Source organism: Crinia signifera, chromosome 5, assembly GCF_055691185.1.
Source record: "Crinia signifera chromosome 5, ASM5569118v1, whole genome shotgun sequence".
Taxonomy (NCBI): domain Eukaryota; kingdom Metazoa; phylum Chordata; class Amphibia; order Anura; family Myobatrachidae; genus Crinia; species Crinia signifera.
Window position 1 is genome coordinate 34,158,445 of NC_139221.1, and position 15,172 is coordinate 34,173,616.

The following is a 15,172-nucleotide window of genomic DNA, read 5'->3' on the forward strand; positions in this document are numbered from 1 at the left end:
TGTCCTGTGTTCAAGAATCTCCTTATTGGAGCCCCATCAGGGCTGCGCATGGGCATTTAAAAAAAAAAAAGCTTCCCTCTCTCTTCCAGCCGGCTCACTGAGCATGCGTGAGATCTCGCTATTATCGCAAGTTCTCGAGTGCAGCCTGGAGCCAGCAACAGGGCTAGTGTTGTCCCTGCAGTGGTAACAGGACAACGCTAGCCCTGGTCTGGCGTAGCGGGCGGGGCAGCATAGTCTGTTAATACATCGTCATCGCTACTAATTACTGTGGGGTTGAAGGGGTGTGCTGGTAATACATTTAACTAGCTTTAAGTGCAGCATATGCGCTTAACACTAGTTCATACATTTGCCCCTATATTCCCTATCACATGGACACACACACACTCACTAGGGTTAATTTTTTTGTCGGAAGCCAATTAACTAGAAGTAAATTAATTAGTCTATTTTTGTCAGTATGTTTTTGGGTTCTGGAAGAGGCTCCCACAGACATGAGAGAACATACAAACTCTCCATAGACAGTGCAGTCCTCAGGAATTTAACTCTTGAGCTTAGGGCTGGGTGAAAGTAATTCTAACCACCACACCAACCGTGCTGCCCCAATATAGACAACAGCAACTTTTTAAACAATGAAAAACAGGAACATGGGACTGTGGGGTAGAAGCAGTGATAATGGAGGAGAAGTGATCCAGAGGAGAAGTGGCCCAGGGCAACCAATCAGCACTGAAGTAACATCTAACATATGCATATTCTAAAATTATACAGAGCAGTGGATTGGTTGCCATGGGCCACTTCTCCTGCCTTATCACTGCTTCATACATCTGTTCCTGTGTGATCTTGGTTTGAGAATAGGGTTTTGAATATATGAAGGGTTTGAACAAGGTCCGGGATTGAAACTTTTTCAAATGAAGAGAAGTATTAGAACACGAGGACGTGCACTGACACTGGTGGGAGGTAGATTCAGGGGAAATTTGATTGAAAATTACCTCACGGAAACAGTAGTGGATAAGTGGCATAGCCTCACTTCAGAGGTGGACAATAGAGCAATTATAATAAATAAACAAACATGCATGGGATAGACATATGGATCAGAGAAATAAGGATCGGGTAGGGTTTAAGTTAAAAAAAAAAAAATAGGGGAAGACCAGATTGGGGGATTGGCCGACACTTTGTGTGTATGTTATGTCAGGTAGACGCTTCAGGTCCATTCCTGCCAAGTCGTCAAGAACCGCAAAAAGCTTCTTCCCGATAGCTATTCAGCTATTGAACAATGTACTGTAAGATACGGCTAATCTAAACACCTGACTGCTCTGTCTGACCGTGCAAATCTTAACATATGAATTGTCATTTGTATGCGCAACTGATGCAATGTATGTATGTCCTGTTATCCCTCTTGTACCATGCTTGAAGCTGCACTGTATCCACAAAAAATTAGTATACGAGAGTATACATGACAAATAAAGTGATTCTGATGTTATGTCTTATTTTTAGATGGTGTTAAAATACATTAAAAGTAGTTTTAACCATTTGATTCCTTTGAGTGCCAACATCTCTGTGAGAGATGTGCAAAATATCAACTAAAAATGCCAGCGTCGCTCACATTTGTTATATAAAGCAAATAAAAAAATGTTGTGCAAAAAAAGATGACATTTCCTATATAAGGTAACATTACAGGTCATTATGATGAATAAAAATGTTTGCTAGGCAATTTTCACACCTGACAAACTCACTCAGGATGCGTTCATTTGGTCGACAGTCATTGGGTCGACATGGGAAGAGGTCGACATGGTTCTAGGTCGAAAAGTCATTAGGTCGACAGGTCGTTAGTTCGACAAGTCATTTGTTCGACAGTGTCTAGGTTGAAAGTGAAAAGGTCGACATGGGGTTGTTCACAGTTTTTTGAGCCGACATGTGCCGACAGGCGGTATTTCATGCCCTACCATCCACTAGGGCGTGGTGTGAGACTAAAATAGTTTGCTGAACGCAGCGAGGCACAGTGCCCGACGCATCGCTCGCTGCACTTGCGATGCAAAGGGGATGTGGTGCACTTTAAACACTGTCCATGTCGACTGTGTTGACATTCAGGTAAAAAAAACAGTGAAAACCCCTATGTTGACCTTTTGACTGTCGACCTAGACATTGTTGAACTTGTGACCTGTCGAACTAATGACCTTTCCTATGTTGACGGTTTCCCATGTCGACCTAATGGGGTTGACCATCATGCTGTAGACCAAATAATCCCAATCCATTCACTCAAAGGGTTAATATGTGACCTTAGATCCGAGTCCCGCCCCCCCCCCCCCCAGCATTATATGTATTGCCTGTATTGCTGTGCGTAACAGGTTGTCATTTGATAAGTTGATTTCGGCGCTAACGAGCCATTTGTGGTGTCTGATGGTTATCAGCAACCAAATGGCTTCTGTCGTTTTACTGACCTTTCTCTTAAGGATCTTAATAAAGCTCTTCAAATGTTCTGCTTCAGGCTCCAGCACCCCCCCCTCCCCCCCCACCTTTCACTCTATAACCCTTAGTAAGCTGGTATTATAGACTTTACCTTGACACATTTGTTTTATTTCCCACTAATGTCGCTTTACAAATCACGACTGTATTTCTTGTTATTTCGCAGGATGATCATGAGAGCTGTGGTTCCAGTTCTAGTCGGAGCAATACAGAGAGTGCCAAATCTCCTACTAAACCACGGAAAATCCAGCAAGCCGCTCCTACGGATCCGGACCTACCCCCAGGTGATTATGTACTGTACTACTAGAGGCTAAATAACAAGGGGATGGCTCAGAGGGTTGGCTTAGTATAAAGGTCAACTTACATTAGGTCGATCACTAAAGGTCAACACATGAGATAGGTTGAGAGGGTCGGACGATCGTCACAAGCAGTCGACAAATACCAAAAAAACACATTAAAAACTCATGTCAACCTTTTGACTGTGTAGACCTTCCAACCCTGTCGACCATTTAGTAAAGAAATAGAGACAAGTAAAAGATTATGTTTTTCTATGTAACACAAACCAGATTGGGTCCCAGTGGAAGTAAGTGGGAAAGAACAGAAGCACAGTTCATGTAAGGAATCCTATGCAACTGTAATCTGAGTATTGATTATTTGGGAAATACGGACGCTGCATATTTCACACACTGGGCATTGCAACGGGTTATGGTACAGTAGTCCGAATACTGGCATCCTCTTCCCACGTGTAGGAGCTCAGATTAGATCGCGTTTCTTTCCCTCCTCTTGCAAAGAAATCAAAGTAAACTTAAGAGCAGTCTCCCTTCACCTCTCCCCCCCCCCCCTTCCCTGCTCCTGTTCACCTCTTTGTGCAACCCCCTATAGGATGACACTAGGGCGAAAGGGCAGACACGGTTAGTGGAGGGGTCAGGGTACGGGTGGAGAACTGAAAGTGGGATGTCTCCTTACTGACAGCTCTCACACTGAGGCCTCCTGCATTCCATCAAGTTCCCTACAAAGGCCGAGAGGTTCCTCTCGCTCCCTCAGAGGATGTTTATTATGCTGTAACACTACCATAGCAGCGTGATGATGATGGAATAATAGATATACGTGTGAAGAATCGGTCTTCTGGGATTCTTTACTCTTTTTCATGTGATTTATCGCGGGTTCCTAATTGAACCGTATTTTCGCAATTTATTTCTACGCATGACCTTTACTTACTGCGGCAGCTGAGCAAGTAGCAGAAATAGCTGCAGTATGGATCCTACGTTCCAGTGGTCTTTTCTTGCACCACTGGTTCCACCGCTTGATCAGTTACTAGTAGTAGGAGGAATCGCAGTTGCTTGAGAACTTTGGCTGAATGGAATGGCGCCATGCTAAATAACTTTGGCGTTTTCTTATAGTCTCACTGGGCTTATTCAGGTTTCCTCCAGGTGCTCTGGTAACTTAAGGCCTAAAAAGGGGGTTGCTAAGCAGTAGCAGCTGCAACTTTCGGTTGCAGACGGTGGGATGTCTAATCCTCCATGGTGCACATAGAAGCAAGCACACTGTCAAGCCAACATCAGATGCGCCTTTGGACTCCTGAGCAATCCTTTGACTGGTCAAGATGTAAAACGATATCTGGCTGCTGGTGTCAGTGGAAATCCATATTTGGATGCGGTCCCGACACTGGCACACACAGCCGACTCAGACCCACATCACCACCTTTTAACGCCTGCCAAAATGGCATAGATCTGACTGCAGTTCTGATGCAATTACCTTAGCGGTACCATTGGGATGCGTGTGCACAAGAAGCTTGCATCCGATGTCTTCTCGTGTTCTCTACTGAATCAGACCCTTAAGTCCGTTACCTTAAAAATGATTGAGCATCGTGTAGGGATATTAAGCTTCTCTGGGGTAAAAACTGATCAGTCTCAAAAAATATAAAACTTCCCAAACTATCAGCATTATCAAGTACGCAGGCTCTGTATAGATAACATATTAAAACATAGGAGGTATTGGTTTGAAAATTAATCTACGAGCAGCAGTTTGCAATGCCTATCTATCTATCTATCTATCTATCTATCTATCTATCTTTATTTAGTTTTTATGGTTTTGTTACACCCTTGTTTCGGCTGGTTAGTGGTTACTTGTGGTAATGACACCCAGGAAGAGCAAATGTATAAAAAATAGCTACTACACTACACACTAGAACGTTTTTTTTTGCCGATTGGCCAATTTCCGACCGGCCGAAAAATCTGCCAATTTTTACCGATAATCCCCCGCAAATCGCTCGATATCGATCGTATGCGCACTCCCGCAAATCTTTTGCTAAATCTTCTGATCTTGCATGCTGCATGAAAGATCAGAAGATTTAGCAAAAGATCCATGGGAACGCACACGGGATCTTAAGAGAAATCTTTGGTGAAGATGTGCGCTTGACTGAAATCTTTCGTCAAGGACGGACAAAAGATTTCAAGGCTAATTTACGTGCACATCTTAAGATCGCAGACCTTTGTAGTGTGTGGGCACCTTTATACTTTTGCAGAAAGTGTTACGTTTTATTGTTTGTTTAATTTAGATACTTTTTATTTTTTTAAATTAAACACATTTGAATGGTGATCTTTATTAGCTGGTGTAATGGTTAGCATTACTGCCTCGCATCACTGAGGTCATGGCTTTGATTCCCACCATGGTCCTAACTGTACGGAATTTGTATATTCTCACCGTGCTTGCGTGGGTTTCCTCCGGGTACTCCGGTTTCCCCTCACCAGCCAATAATATACTGGTAGGTTAGTTGGCTCCCAACTAAATTAACCCTAGAATGAATGTGTGTACATGTGGTAAGGAATATAGATTGTAAGCTCCACTGAGGCAGGGACTGAGGGACTGATGTGAATGTTCCATGTACAGCGCTGCGAGATATGTGTGCACTATATAAATAACGTAATAAATAAATGATGTACATTGGAGCTTCTTTGTCCCGTCTCAATGTCCTCCTTTTCCAGTTGCTGTTCGCTCTTTGTCATTTTATAGCAAAAACAAGAAGGAAATTGGGTATTCGATTTCAGTTGCTTATGTTGTAGTAACCGAAGCAATAAATTACTCTAACATCCTTAGTGTCAAGTCGTATGGGTCATATCACTAGGAGAGTAGGTCAAGTAAACACTCACAGGGCTCATACACCATTCTGTGCAGACAAGACTATATATATATTTGCACTTGACATGCTGCGGCTGTCCTGATCTATGCACTTATATGCTTTTGATGTCCTTTTTATATAGTTATTTATGTTTTCTTTTGTTGTCTCTTATATCTGTCTAACCAAAGCAAACATACTCCCGGCTTTCAGATCTCCAGTCCACAGTATTCCATTCGGAAGTTGAGATTGATTCTCTCTCTCTCTCTCTCTCTCTCTCTCTCTCTCTCTCTCTCTCTCTCTCTCTCTCTCTCTCTCTCTCTCTCTCTCTCTCTCTCTCTCTCTCTCTCTCTTTCTCTTTCTCTCTCTCTCTCTCTCTCTCTCTCTCTCTCTCTCTCTCTCTCTCTCTCTCTCTCTCTCTCTCTCTCTCTCTCATTTATAGGGGGTAATTTAACAAAGATTGGGCAGACATAAAGTACCAAACAAGCGGCTCCCAGCCGTCATTTTTCAAATGCAGACTTTTATCTCTCTCCACACTTTGCTAAAGCTCCTCTAATTATTTCTTATCTATATATATTAAAGCAGGCATGTCCAAACGATGGCCCTCCAGCTGCTGTGAAACTACACGTCCCATCATGCCTTGCCACAGTTTTGCTATTAGGGAATGTTAAAACTATGGCAAGGCTTGCTGGGATGTGTAGTTTCACAACAGCTGGAGGGTCACAGTTTAAACATGTCTGTATTAAAGGCTAAAGGCCCCCATACACTAGGGCGACTTGTCCTTAGGACAAGTCGCCCCCGACTTCCCCCTGAGCCTTCCCCGGCTGCTCCCCGGGGGAGCTTGATTAGATTGGCACTTGATGTGCCATTTTTTACATGTGATAAATCGTCTCGATTTATCACATGTAAAAAACCCGGGGAGCAGGGGGGGGGGGGGGGGGGGGGCTACAGAGCAGGGCTGCTGGTGGGAGCAGGGGGGGCTGGGGACCCTGCGGGGGACACAGGCGGCATAGAGCCGGGCAGAGGGAGCCAGGAGCTTTCAGTGCTAGAAAAAAAAAGCCTATACAATGAATGGGCAGCCTTTGATTGGCTGAGCGCTCTCTCAGCCAATTGCTGACTGGCTGAGAGAGCGCTCAGCCAATCACAGGCCGCCCATTCATTGTATGGGCTTTTTTTTCTTATTCAGTACTGACAGCTCCCGGCTCCCCCTGCCCGGCTCTATGCCGCCTGTGTCCCCCGCAGTGTCCCCTGCCCCCCCTGCTCCCTCCACCGGCGCGCCGCCCCACTAGGTCACAAGTCGGGTGGTCGGACGTGCAGCAGGTCCGACCACCCGACGCAGATCCGATGCGCACAGGACCGCGCATCGGATCTGAGGGGACATCAAAACTAGCCGATTTTGGTCCGATTTCGGCCAGATCCGACTAATCTGACCAAAATCGGCTAGTGTATGGGGGCCTTAACCACTCTTCACCTCTGAGGTGAAGTACTGCCAGTGACCACTAGAGGCCGCTCAAAATGATCTGTTGAATAACATGCTGGATATAGAGAGAGGGGAGCTGTGAGGAGTGTATTCAATGCCTTTGGCTCAAAGGACAGTATTCAACTGACCCCTCTGCACTCGCCGTTTCCACCTTGCCGTGTTTTTCCAGCGAGGTGGAACCGGCGAGTGCGGCTATCAAAATGGCGAGGGTCGCCGCTATATGCAGCAGGCTCACTGCATTAGTGGCAAACCTCGCCATACGGGGTATCCTCATCGGCGATGATTTCCACGGAACAAAGAATAGGGTGAGAGGCCAGTGAGGGGGTTAGATGGCGAGGCTGGCTTGTTTCCTCGCTTAAAACAAGCCACTCTCGCCGCAGAAACCCCCTCGCCGGCCGCATTGAATAGGGTAGGAGCAGATAGGGACTAAGCTGTCATTTTGCTTGGTTTTAACTAGTGATTGTATAATTGCTAACAACAGTCCCTGCCCCAGCTGACACCCACCCACACTAGGGTCCGATTAATCAGTAGCCTATTATAGCGTATGATTTATACTGAGAGAAATTTAATGAACTTGGAACAAATTTAACGGAGAAGACATTCAAACTCTGCACGGATTTTTCCCTAATTAGAATGAATGGAATATATGGTTCCATTGCTGTAATCTTGCAATGCTAACCACTTTATTACCCAACAATAGTTGCAACCAAAGCATTGTTGGTAATAATATAATAATAATAATTAATTATAATAACATAACCAATTTGGGGATGAATTGCAGACTTTTTTTCTGATCAAACTTTATTCATGCATTTTTCTGTATAAATACATATTTTTTTGGAGGAAATTTGTCATTTGATGGCACGAAAACAACACGATTTTGCACTGCTGGGTAGTGAGCGCAGAGTGATTTTTTATTTTAGGACTCCACGAGGAGATCCCGGATTAGGAAAACCAACATCTGTTCAGTGGTTAAAACACTCGTCAAGAAGTTTTAAATAACTAAAACGTTGACTAAGGAAACAAGGAATGTAATGTCTGATGTAGGGCGCTGATACTGGAGATGTTTTGGAATTACTGTTGTTGGTGCGTGAAACAACTTTTCCAAATTAGCGCTGTCACGATTTTGAAAATTGACTTTCGATATTTTGCTACAGGAGAGACCGCCTAACAGTAAATTGAACGTTTAAAAATGATTCATTAGTATTATGAAGTTGTAACTGTTTTACTTTCAGAAAAAGTTGAAACGGAACAGGTCAGCTTACATCAATCAGCGATCCAAAGGTCTGCTGTATTATGTGCGGAGTTGCATGCAATGCGCCTTGGTGGCGGATCTTACTGCACTCACACACACATCTAAGGCTAGTGAAAGTGCTCACTGGAGATGACTGCTGCGTCTGCTCGCCATGTTCTGGGTATGGTGCCTCACTATGCTAGGCACACTATTTTATTCTCCCTCTGCCGTAGTGGATGGTAGGCATGAAATACCGCCTGTCAGCACGTCGGCTCAATAAAAAACAAACAAACTCACGTTGATCTTTCCATGTCGACTTTTTGACCCTGTCAACATTTGAGTCTGACTGGTTGCTAAGGGAAACACAGCAGCTTTCATTTAACCCTCGAGCTCTAAGAGATAACGGAAAAGTCCTTTTAAATCGTGTTATGGTTGCATAGTAGTATCTTGCAGATAGAATGGACACACAGTACGCAGTAAGGACAAGAGAAGCGAGAGGCAGCTGCACAGACCCCAGGCTTGGTAATAAATTATTAGAACATGTTTTCTACCCCTAGCAATAGTTGTCCTTTGGGGGAAAGAGAGAGACCAAGTTGAGTAACAGTTGAAAAATAAAACCTGCAGCACTTCCTAAATCATTGCTAACGCCTTGGACAGAAAATTGTTACACGACTACTTGAGTCGCACAGTTGTGTGTTCTGCGAGCAGCGATACACAAACAGGGAAATATTTATGGAAGTTCCGCTTGCCAGAAGTCTCATTTTGTCAATGCAAACTTCCAACATAATCCATTTTTAGGATTTTCAGCAAGAATACAAATATTCAACAAACAGCTGAGTCCCTACGTTGTCCATTTAGAAAAGTTTGGTTTGGTTCCTTAATGAGGTGTTCCTTTAGACCCAGGACCTGATTCGGAATCTCAAGCAGAGCAGCCACATTGCGTGTTTGAAACGATCGACGGCTTGCCACTGGTGTTCAGAGTCAGTGGTGTGTGTGTGTACCACCCCTGTGGGAGCAGCCGGCACAGCTACCAGCGTGGATTTGCACCCACCCAGTCCTGGCTGCAAGAGATCTCAGGAGCTTTGCGAGCGCTCATGTCTGGATAGGCCACAAATTCCATTATCTGACCCACAGCGCACTGCAAAGCAGCCTGTCGCCACCCTTTTGCACCTATTTTTGCAGTCTGAGGCAACATGACATGCCCTGTGGATACGCCACGTTCAGCATTGTGCGCATGCAGAGTGCGAAAAAAATCACAGATACAGCTGTGCGGCTGTACTTCTTTTATTATAAAGGGTGTCCCTAAAGTCTGGACACATAGGAAATCTCATATTATATATACAGCCCAAGCCCGGCACTCTCACCCTCAAAATAGGTAACCAGTGGGGTGGCGTTCAATAGCAATGTAAATAAAGTACAGCACTCAGGTGTCAGTGGTAACACTGGCATTCCTGGAAATTTTCTGGGATTGCCACTGCCTCCACCACCTTGTCGCTGGGCAATGCCGCTGTACTGAGCAGAGCTAGCGATGATCTCCGCTTCAACCACTGCCCGGCCCAGTCTCCTTCCTCTTGGCTGTGTGCGACATGAACTTGCTAACATCACGCGCGACACAACCGGGTTACCGGGGCAGGGCCGGGCAGCGGCTGATATAATGCACAGCAGCGCTGCCTGTCCCCAGGAGAGACAGCGGGGTTTTTTTTTTAGAGAGAGCGCTCTCCAAAAAAAACCTGCCCTTAGGGGAGCGCTCCCTAAAAAACTCCAGTGAAGAGGTTAATATTCCAATTTTTAAATAAAATGTTGAAAATTTCAATCATTTAAATTTTTTTTTTTTTTAAATATGCATTTTTTTGCCTGTATGTCCCAACTTTATAGACACCCTGCAGTGCACATGGCATTTCCCCACAGTGCAAGCAATCATTTTGTGGGCCTAACTATTAGCAGCTGTTAATGTCGCCGTTGTTTGTTGAGGTAAACGGCACTGAAGGGCAGATATACTGGCAGAGAAGTGAGCGATACTGTTTTTATTTTACTGTTTCACTGTATTTGTGGCCATTGGCCAATGTGGCTACATTGCAGTTGGACTTTTAGATTTTATTTGATTGTATTAAATGCTTTTTTACGGAGACCGGTCCATCTTTCTTTACCTTAATAACATGCCTATGGGGTAAACCATAAGTTGGACTGGGAGACATCTGTGCGATTAAAGAAACCGCTACGTGTTTTATTATACCCTCCTACTGAGTGAGTACAGTACGCACCTTCCTTTGACTTCTCCTTGGTAATCTATTCATTCTTCCACACGTGGTGATCCTTGGGGAGGTCGTCACATTCCATGAAAGAAACCTTGATATGTTTTAATATTTCCGTCACTATAGTGAGTACGGTACGCACTTGAAATGTGGAGATTGCTACTGTCTATTTGTATATAATCATCAGTTATCTCACACTGGTGATCCCATAAATATAAAGATCAAAGATACCTTTATATACACGTTCACTCCTACCTCACTGAGTTTTTGTACAAGCCTTGGGGTTCCCCCTCTCAATAATTTTTTTCACTTTAAATTATTGTGTTATTTACACAATATTTTTTTTAAAATTTTATATTTTCCGATATCATGAGAAAATTTATTGGATCCAGAGACTAACAAGTTCTGCGCCAACACATCTGTTTTTTTGCTCCAGATATACTAAGCCTAAGAAAGCGATAGAGGAGCAGATTAGCCAGTAATGTACTTTATCTCTCTCCAAACTGTAATTTTAAAAAAACACAGCCTGTAGCCTGACAGTTAGGAGCAGAATTTCTGGAATGTTATCTCTCGCTTTCCAATGCTTAGTACATACCCCCTGTAAAGTAACGTCATTGTCATAAATAGATGCATCCCCACTGTGCGTAAGTGGACAATCCACTTGTATATCTTTCTGTTACTTCTTCGCAGTTTCCAGAGTTTTAAATTGAACCTGAGTAATATATTACATGATGCTTAAACCCAGAGCAATAGAACAGTTGTCTTCTAGGTATGTTTATTAAACAGAACAAGTGTTTAATGTGAACACTATAAATATAATTCCATTTTCCCAAAAAAAAATTTTTTTCATGTTCCGATATTTTATGTTTTTTTTAGGTTTCAGATTTATTAACTTTGTGTTTAATGTTTGCTTTTCATACCTGGGAATGGCTGTATAGAGAACTGTGCAGTGATGGTTTCTGTTGTCTATTTTCTTTCACAGGTTTATAATATTTATTGTATTGAATGGCCAAGAATACTTGGAGTAATGTATATATTTATATAAATCTTGTGGTTTTTATGCAGTTTTCTCTTTGAAACCGTTTACAGATCCTTGTCCACCCTCAGGCTGATACTTGGGAAACCCCTGTAATACTTTCAAACACAAATAGATCTTCTAGGGCATACACACGGTTTAATGTAGAATGTAGTCTATTTTTCTATTCGCTTTTGATTCGATCCCGATGCGCAGCTTCGCGGCACAAAATCAAATAGAAAAATTGACTGTGCTGGCAAGACTATATAATACAGATCTGTATTACATAGTCTAAATCGAATGTGTTCACGGCGCCATGCGATTCGATCCCAATCAAAAAGGAATTGCACCGTAAAAAGATTTTATCTTCATTAAACTATGGGCCTGTGCTGAATCATACGATAAAATACAACCAGTGCGCTGGAAACATTAGTTTACAATAACTTGGTTGAGATCCCAGTTGTAATCCCAATGTTGGCTTCTTGTGACCTTGAATTGGTCACCCTGTCTCCTGATGTCCCTGGCAAGAAAATAAGCTTGGAAGTTCTGTTGCGGGAACATCTACCAACTCTGCACTGCAAATATTATAAATGTTTTACTGTGAATCACTCCCAACATCCATACAGGGTTGCAGTCCTCACAGATTATCACTGCGCAATGTGAATTATTCTATGAATTGTTGTTTTGTAGTATGCTGATGTCCTATTTATTTATTTACCGTTTCTTATATAGCGCGCACATATTCCGCAGCACATTACAGAGAATATTTGAACATTCACATCAGTCCCTGCCCCAGTGGAGCTTACAATCTATATTCCCTACCACATGTACACACACACACACACACACACACACACACACAGACAATCTAGGGTTAATTTGTTGGGAGCCGATTAACCTACCAGTATATTTTTGGATTGTGGGGGAAACAAGAGTACCAGGAGGGAACCCACACAAGCACAGGGAGAATATATAAACTCCACACAGTTACGGCCATGGTGGGGATCGAACCCATGACCTCAGCTCTGCGAGCCAGTAATGCTAACCATTACACCATCCGTACGGTCATTTATTGAATTGTGCTGTTGGCAGTCTTATACAGCAAATAATGGGCCTGATTCAAATTTGAACACTTGTGCTTCGGCAACTGGATGTGTGAAAATATCCAAATTATACAGGTGTCTGTAAATGTACTGAAATACCCTCCAGCCGCTGCCCAGATCCAAGACACTGCATACAAAATATGCATTGAGGTAGTTGCAGATCCTTCAAAAAGCCACTTAGCGAGTAACCCTATGTTCATGCAGAATAACCGATTAGCAATACTGCTGAATATTCTGAGAACTAAACTAAAACATGTACCGTCTTCCCTGCAGGCTATGTTCAGAGTTTAATTCGGCGCGTTGTGAATAACGTCAACATCGTGGTAAACAACCTGATCTTAAAGTACGTCGAGGATGACATTGTTCTGTCCGTCAACATCACCTGCGCCGAGTGTTACACCGTGGATGAGTTCTGGGACCGAGCGTTCATGGATATTTCCGGTGAGTTGTGGCTGGTATTCTCGGTCCTTTTGTCTTCTGCGTCATTACGGTCCGAGCTTGGAGAGAGAGAGAGAGAGAGAGAAAGTGCCAACCAATCCGCTTCTTATTGTTTTGGAGGCAGTGTTTGAAAATTGGCAGTTAGAAGATGATTGGTGCCTTCTCTCTCATGGGTCTGATACAGAGCAAATACTTGTATGGCAAATGTCCTGACAGATTTGATGTGTTTTCTGTTCAAGCCTCTGATTTGGTCCTGAGGAAAGTCATCAATTTTTCGGATTGCACGGTTTGCCTGGACAAGAGAAACGCCAGCGGGAAAATAGAATTTTATCAGGACCCGCTGCTTTACAAGTGCTCCTTCCGGACCCGCCTGCATTTTACATACGACAGCCTTAACTCCAAGATGCCTGCTGTAATTAAGGTAGTTTCTTGGGGATATTCTTAACTTAAAGCTACATACCCATACATGTTCATACATGGTGTCTGATCAAGACCTGACCGCTAATTAGAGAATTTTGCAAATTGAGCAATTATTAAACTAATTCACATGTGAATGCTCAATGGGAAATAGCAATAGCAAATGCTTCTGGATTGTAAACTCAATGGAGACTGAATGGGATGCCGGCATCTGGGGGAGGAAACATGCCGTTTTCTGCCTGGAAGAAACTACAGGCGCACCCAGGTGTTTCTGGGTGGTTCTGTGATGTCAGCGATGACCACTTCCACCCTATGTCAGTCGCAGATTAGTGGAAGCCTCAGATCTACTCACATTTGCACAGACGGCAAAGTGTCTGATTATTCAGGATTTTCTTATAGATCTGCTAGCGGATAGCGATGAACTATCCATCTGTAATTATCTCGCAATTTAGCACGGGACTTTTTTTTTTTCCTGTCTGCGCAGCGGCTTTCTCCTCACAGTCCACTGCGAATTCACACATTAGCGGTCAGCTTAGAATTCGGCCCATGAATTGCACAATAAAGTAGTGATCTCACCAGGGTTCATTGTGGGAATAAATGATGTTCCTCTTCTCTACTAATGGGCCCTTATTCAGATCTGATCGCAGTACAAATTTGTTCCCAAAATGGGCAAAACCATGTGCACTGCAGGTGGGGCAGATGTAACCTGTTCAGAGAGAGATACATTTGGGTGGGGTGTGTTGAAACTGAAATCTAAATTTCTAGTGTAAAATAATGCAGCCAGTATTTATCCATCACAGAAACAAAATAACTCACACAAATCTAACTCTCTCTCTACGTGTTACATCTGCCCCACCTGCAGTGCACATGTTTGTGTCCATTTTGAGAACAAATTTGTACTATGAATAAGGGCCATGGTCTGTGTGCTATCTGTACATTGATTTCCAGATGCTGCCTAATGCCCACCTATACTGCCCACACTAATGCCCTCGCTCACTTCTCCTACTCCCATCTATATTATATTATATTAACCTGTATTTAATTACCATATGCTACACTATTACACCCTTGCACATTCCCTACTACCACCTATACTACCCACACTAATGTCCACTCACCCCTTTCCTACTCCCACCTATACCACCCAAAGTAATGACCTCTCCCACCTATACCACCCACACTAATGCCCTCTCACACCTTTCCTGCTCCCACCTATACCACCCACACTAATGCCCTCACACCTGTCCTGCTCCCACCTATACCACCCACACTAATGCCCTCACACCTGTCCTGCTCCCACCTATACCACCCACACTAATGCCCTCTCACACCTGTCCTACTCCCACCTATACCACCCACACTAATGCCCTCTCACACCTGTCCTGCTCCCACCTATACCACCCACACTAATGCCCTCACTCACTTCTCCTACTCCCATCTATATTATATTAACCTGTATTTAATTACCATACGCTACACTATTACACCCTTGCACATTCCCTACTACCATCTATACTACCCACACTAATGCCCACTCACACCTGTCCTACTCCCACCTATACCACCCACACTAATGACCTCTCCCACCTATACCACCCACACTAATGCCCTTTCACACCTTTCCTGCTCCCACCTATACCACCCACACTAATGCCCTCACA

At 43.6% G+C, this 15,172-nt stretch overlaps 1 protein-coding gene across 6 annotated transcripts in view; it reads left to right on the top strand.

Moving 5' to 3' along the window:
- Positions 1–15,172, top strand: part of VPS13B (vacuolar protein sorting 13 homolog B) — a 790,826-nt gene that overhangs the window by 65,984 nt on the left and 709,670 nt on the right. For all 6 annotated transcript variants that reach the window (XM_083186988.1, XM_083186990.1, XM_083186987.1 and 3 more), the window contains exons 4-6: positions 2,624–2,741; positions 12,930–13,097; positions 13,334–13,515. In XM_083186988.1, the coding sequence (XP_083043114.1) occupies positions 2,624–2,741; positions 12,930–13,097; positions 13,334–13,515 (468 nt within the window). The remainder of the gene's footprint in view (positions 1–2,623; positions 2,742–12,929; positions 13,098–13,333; positions 13,516–15,172) is intronic.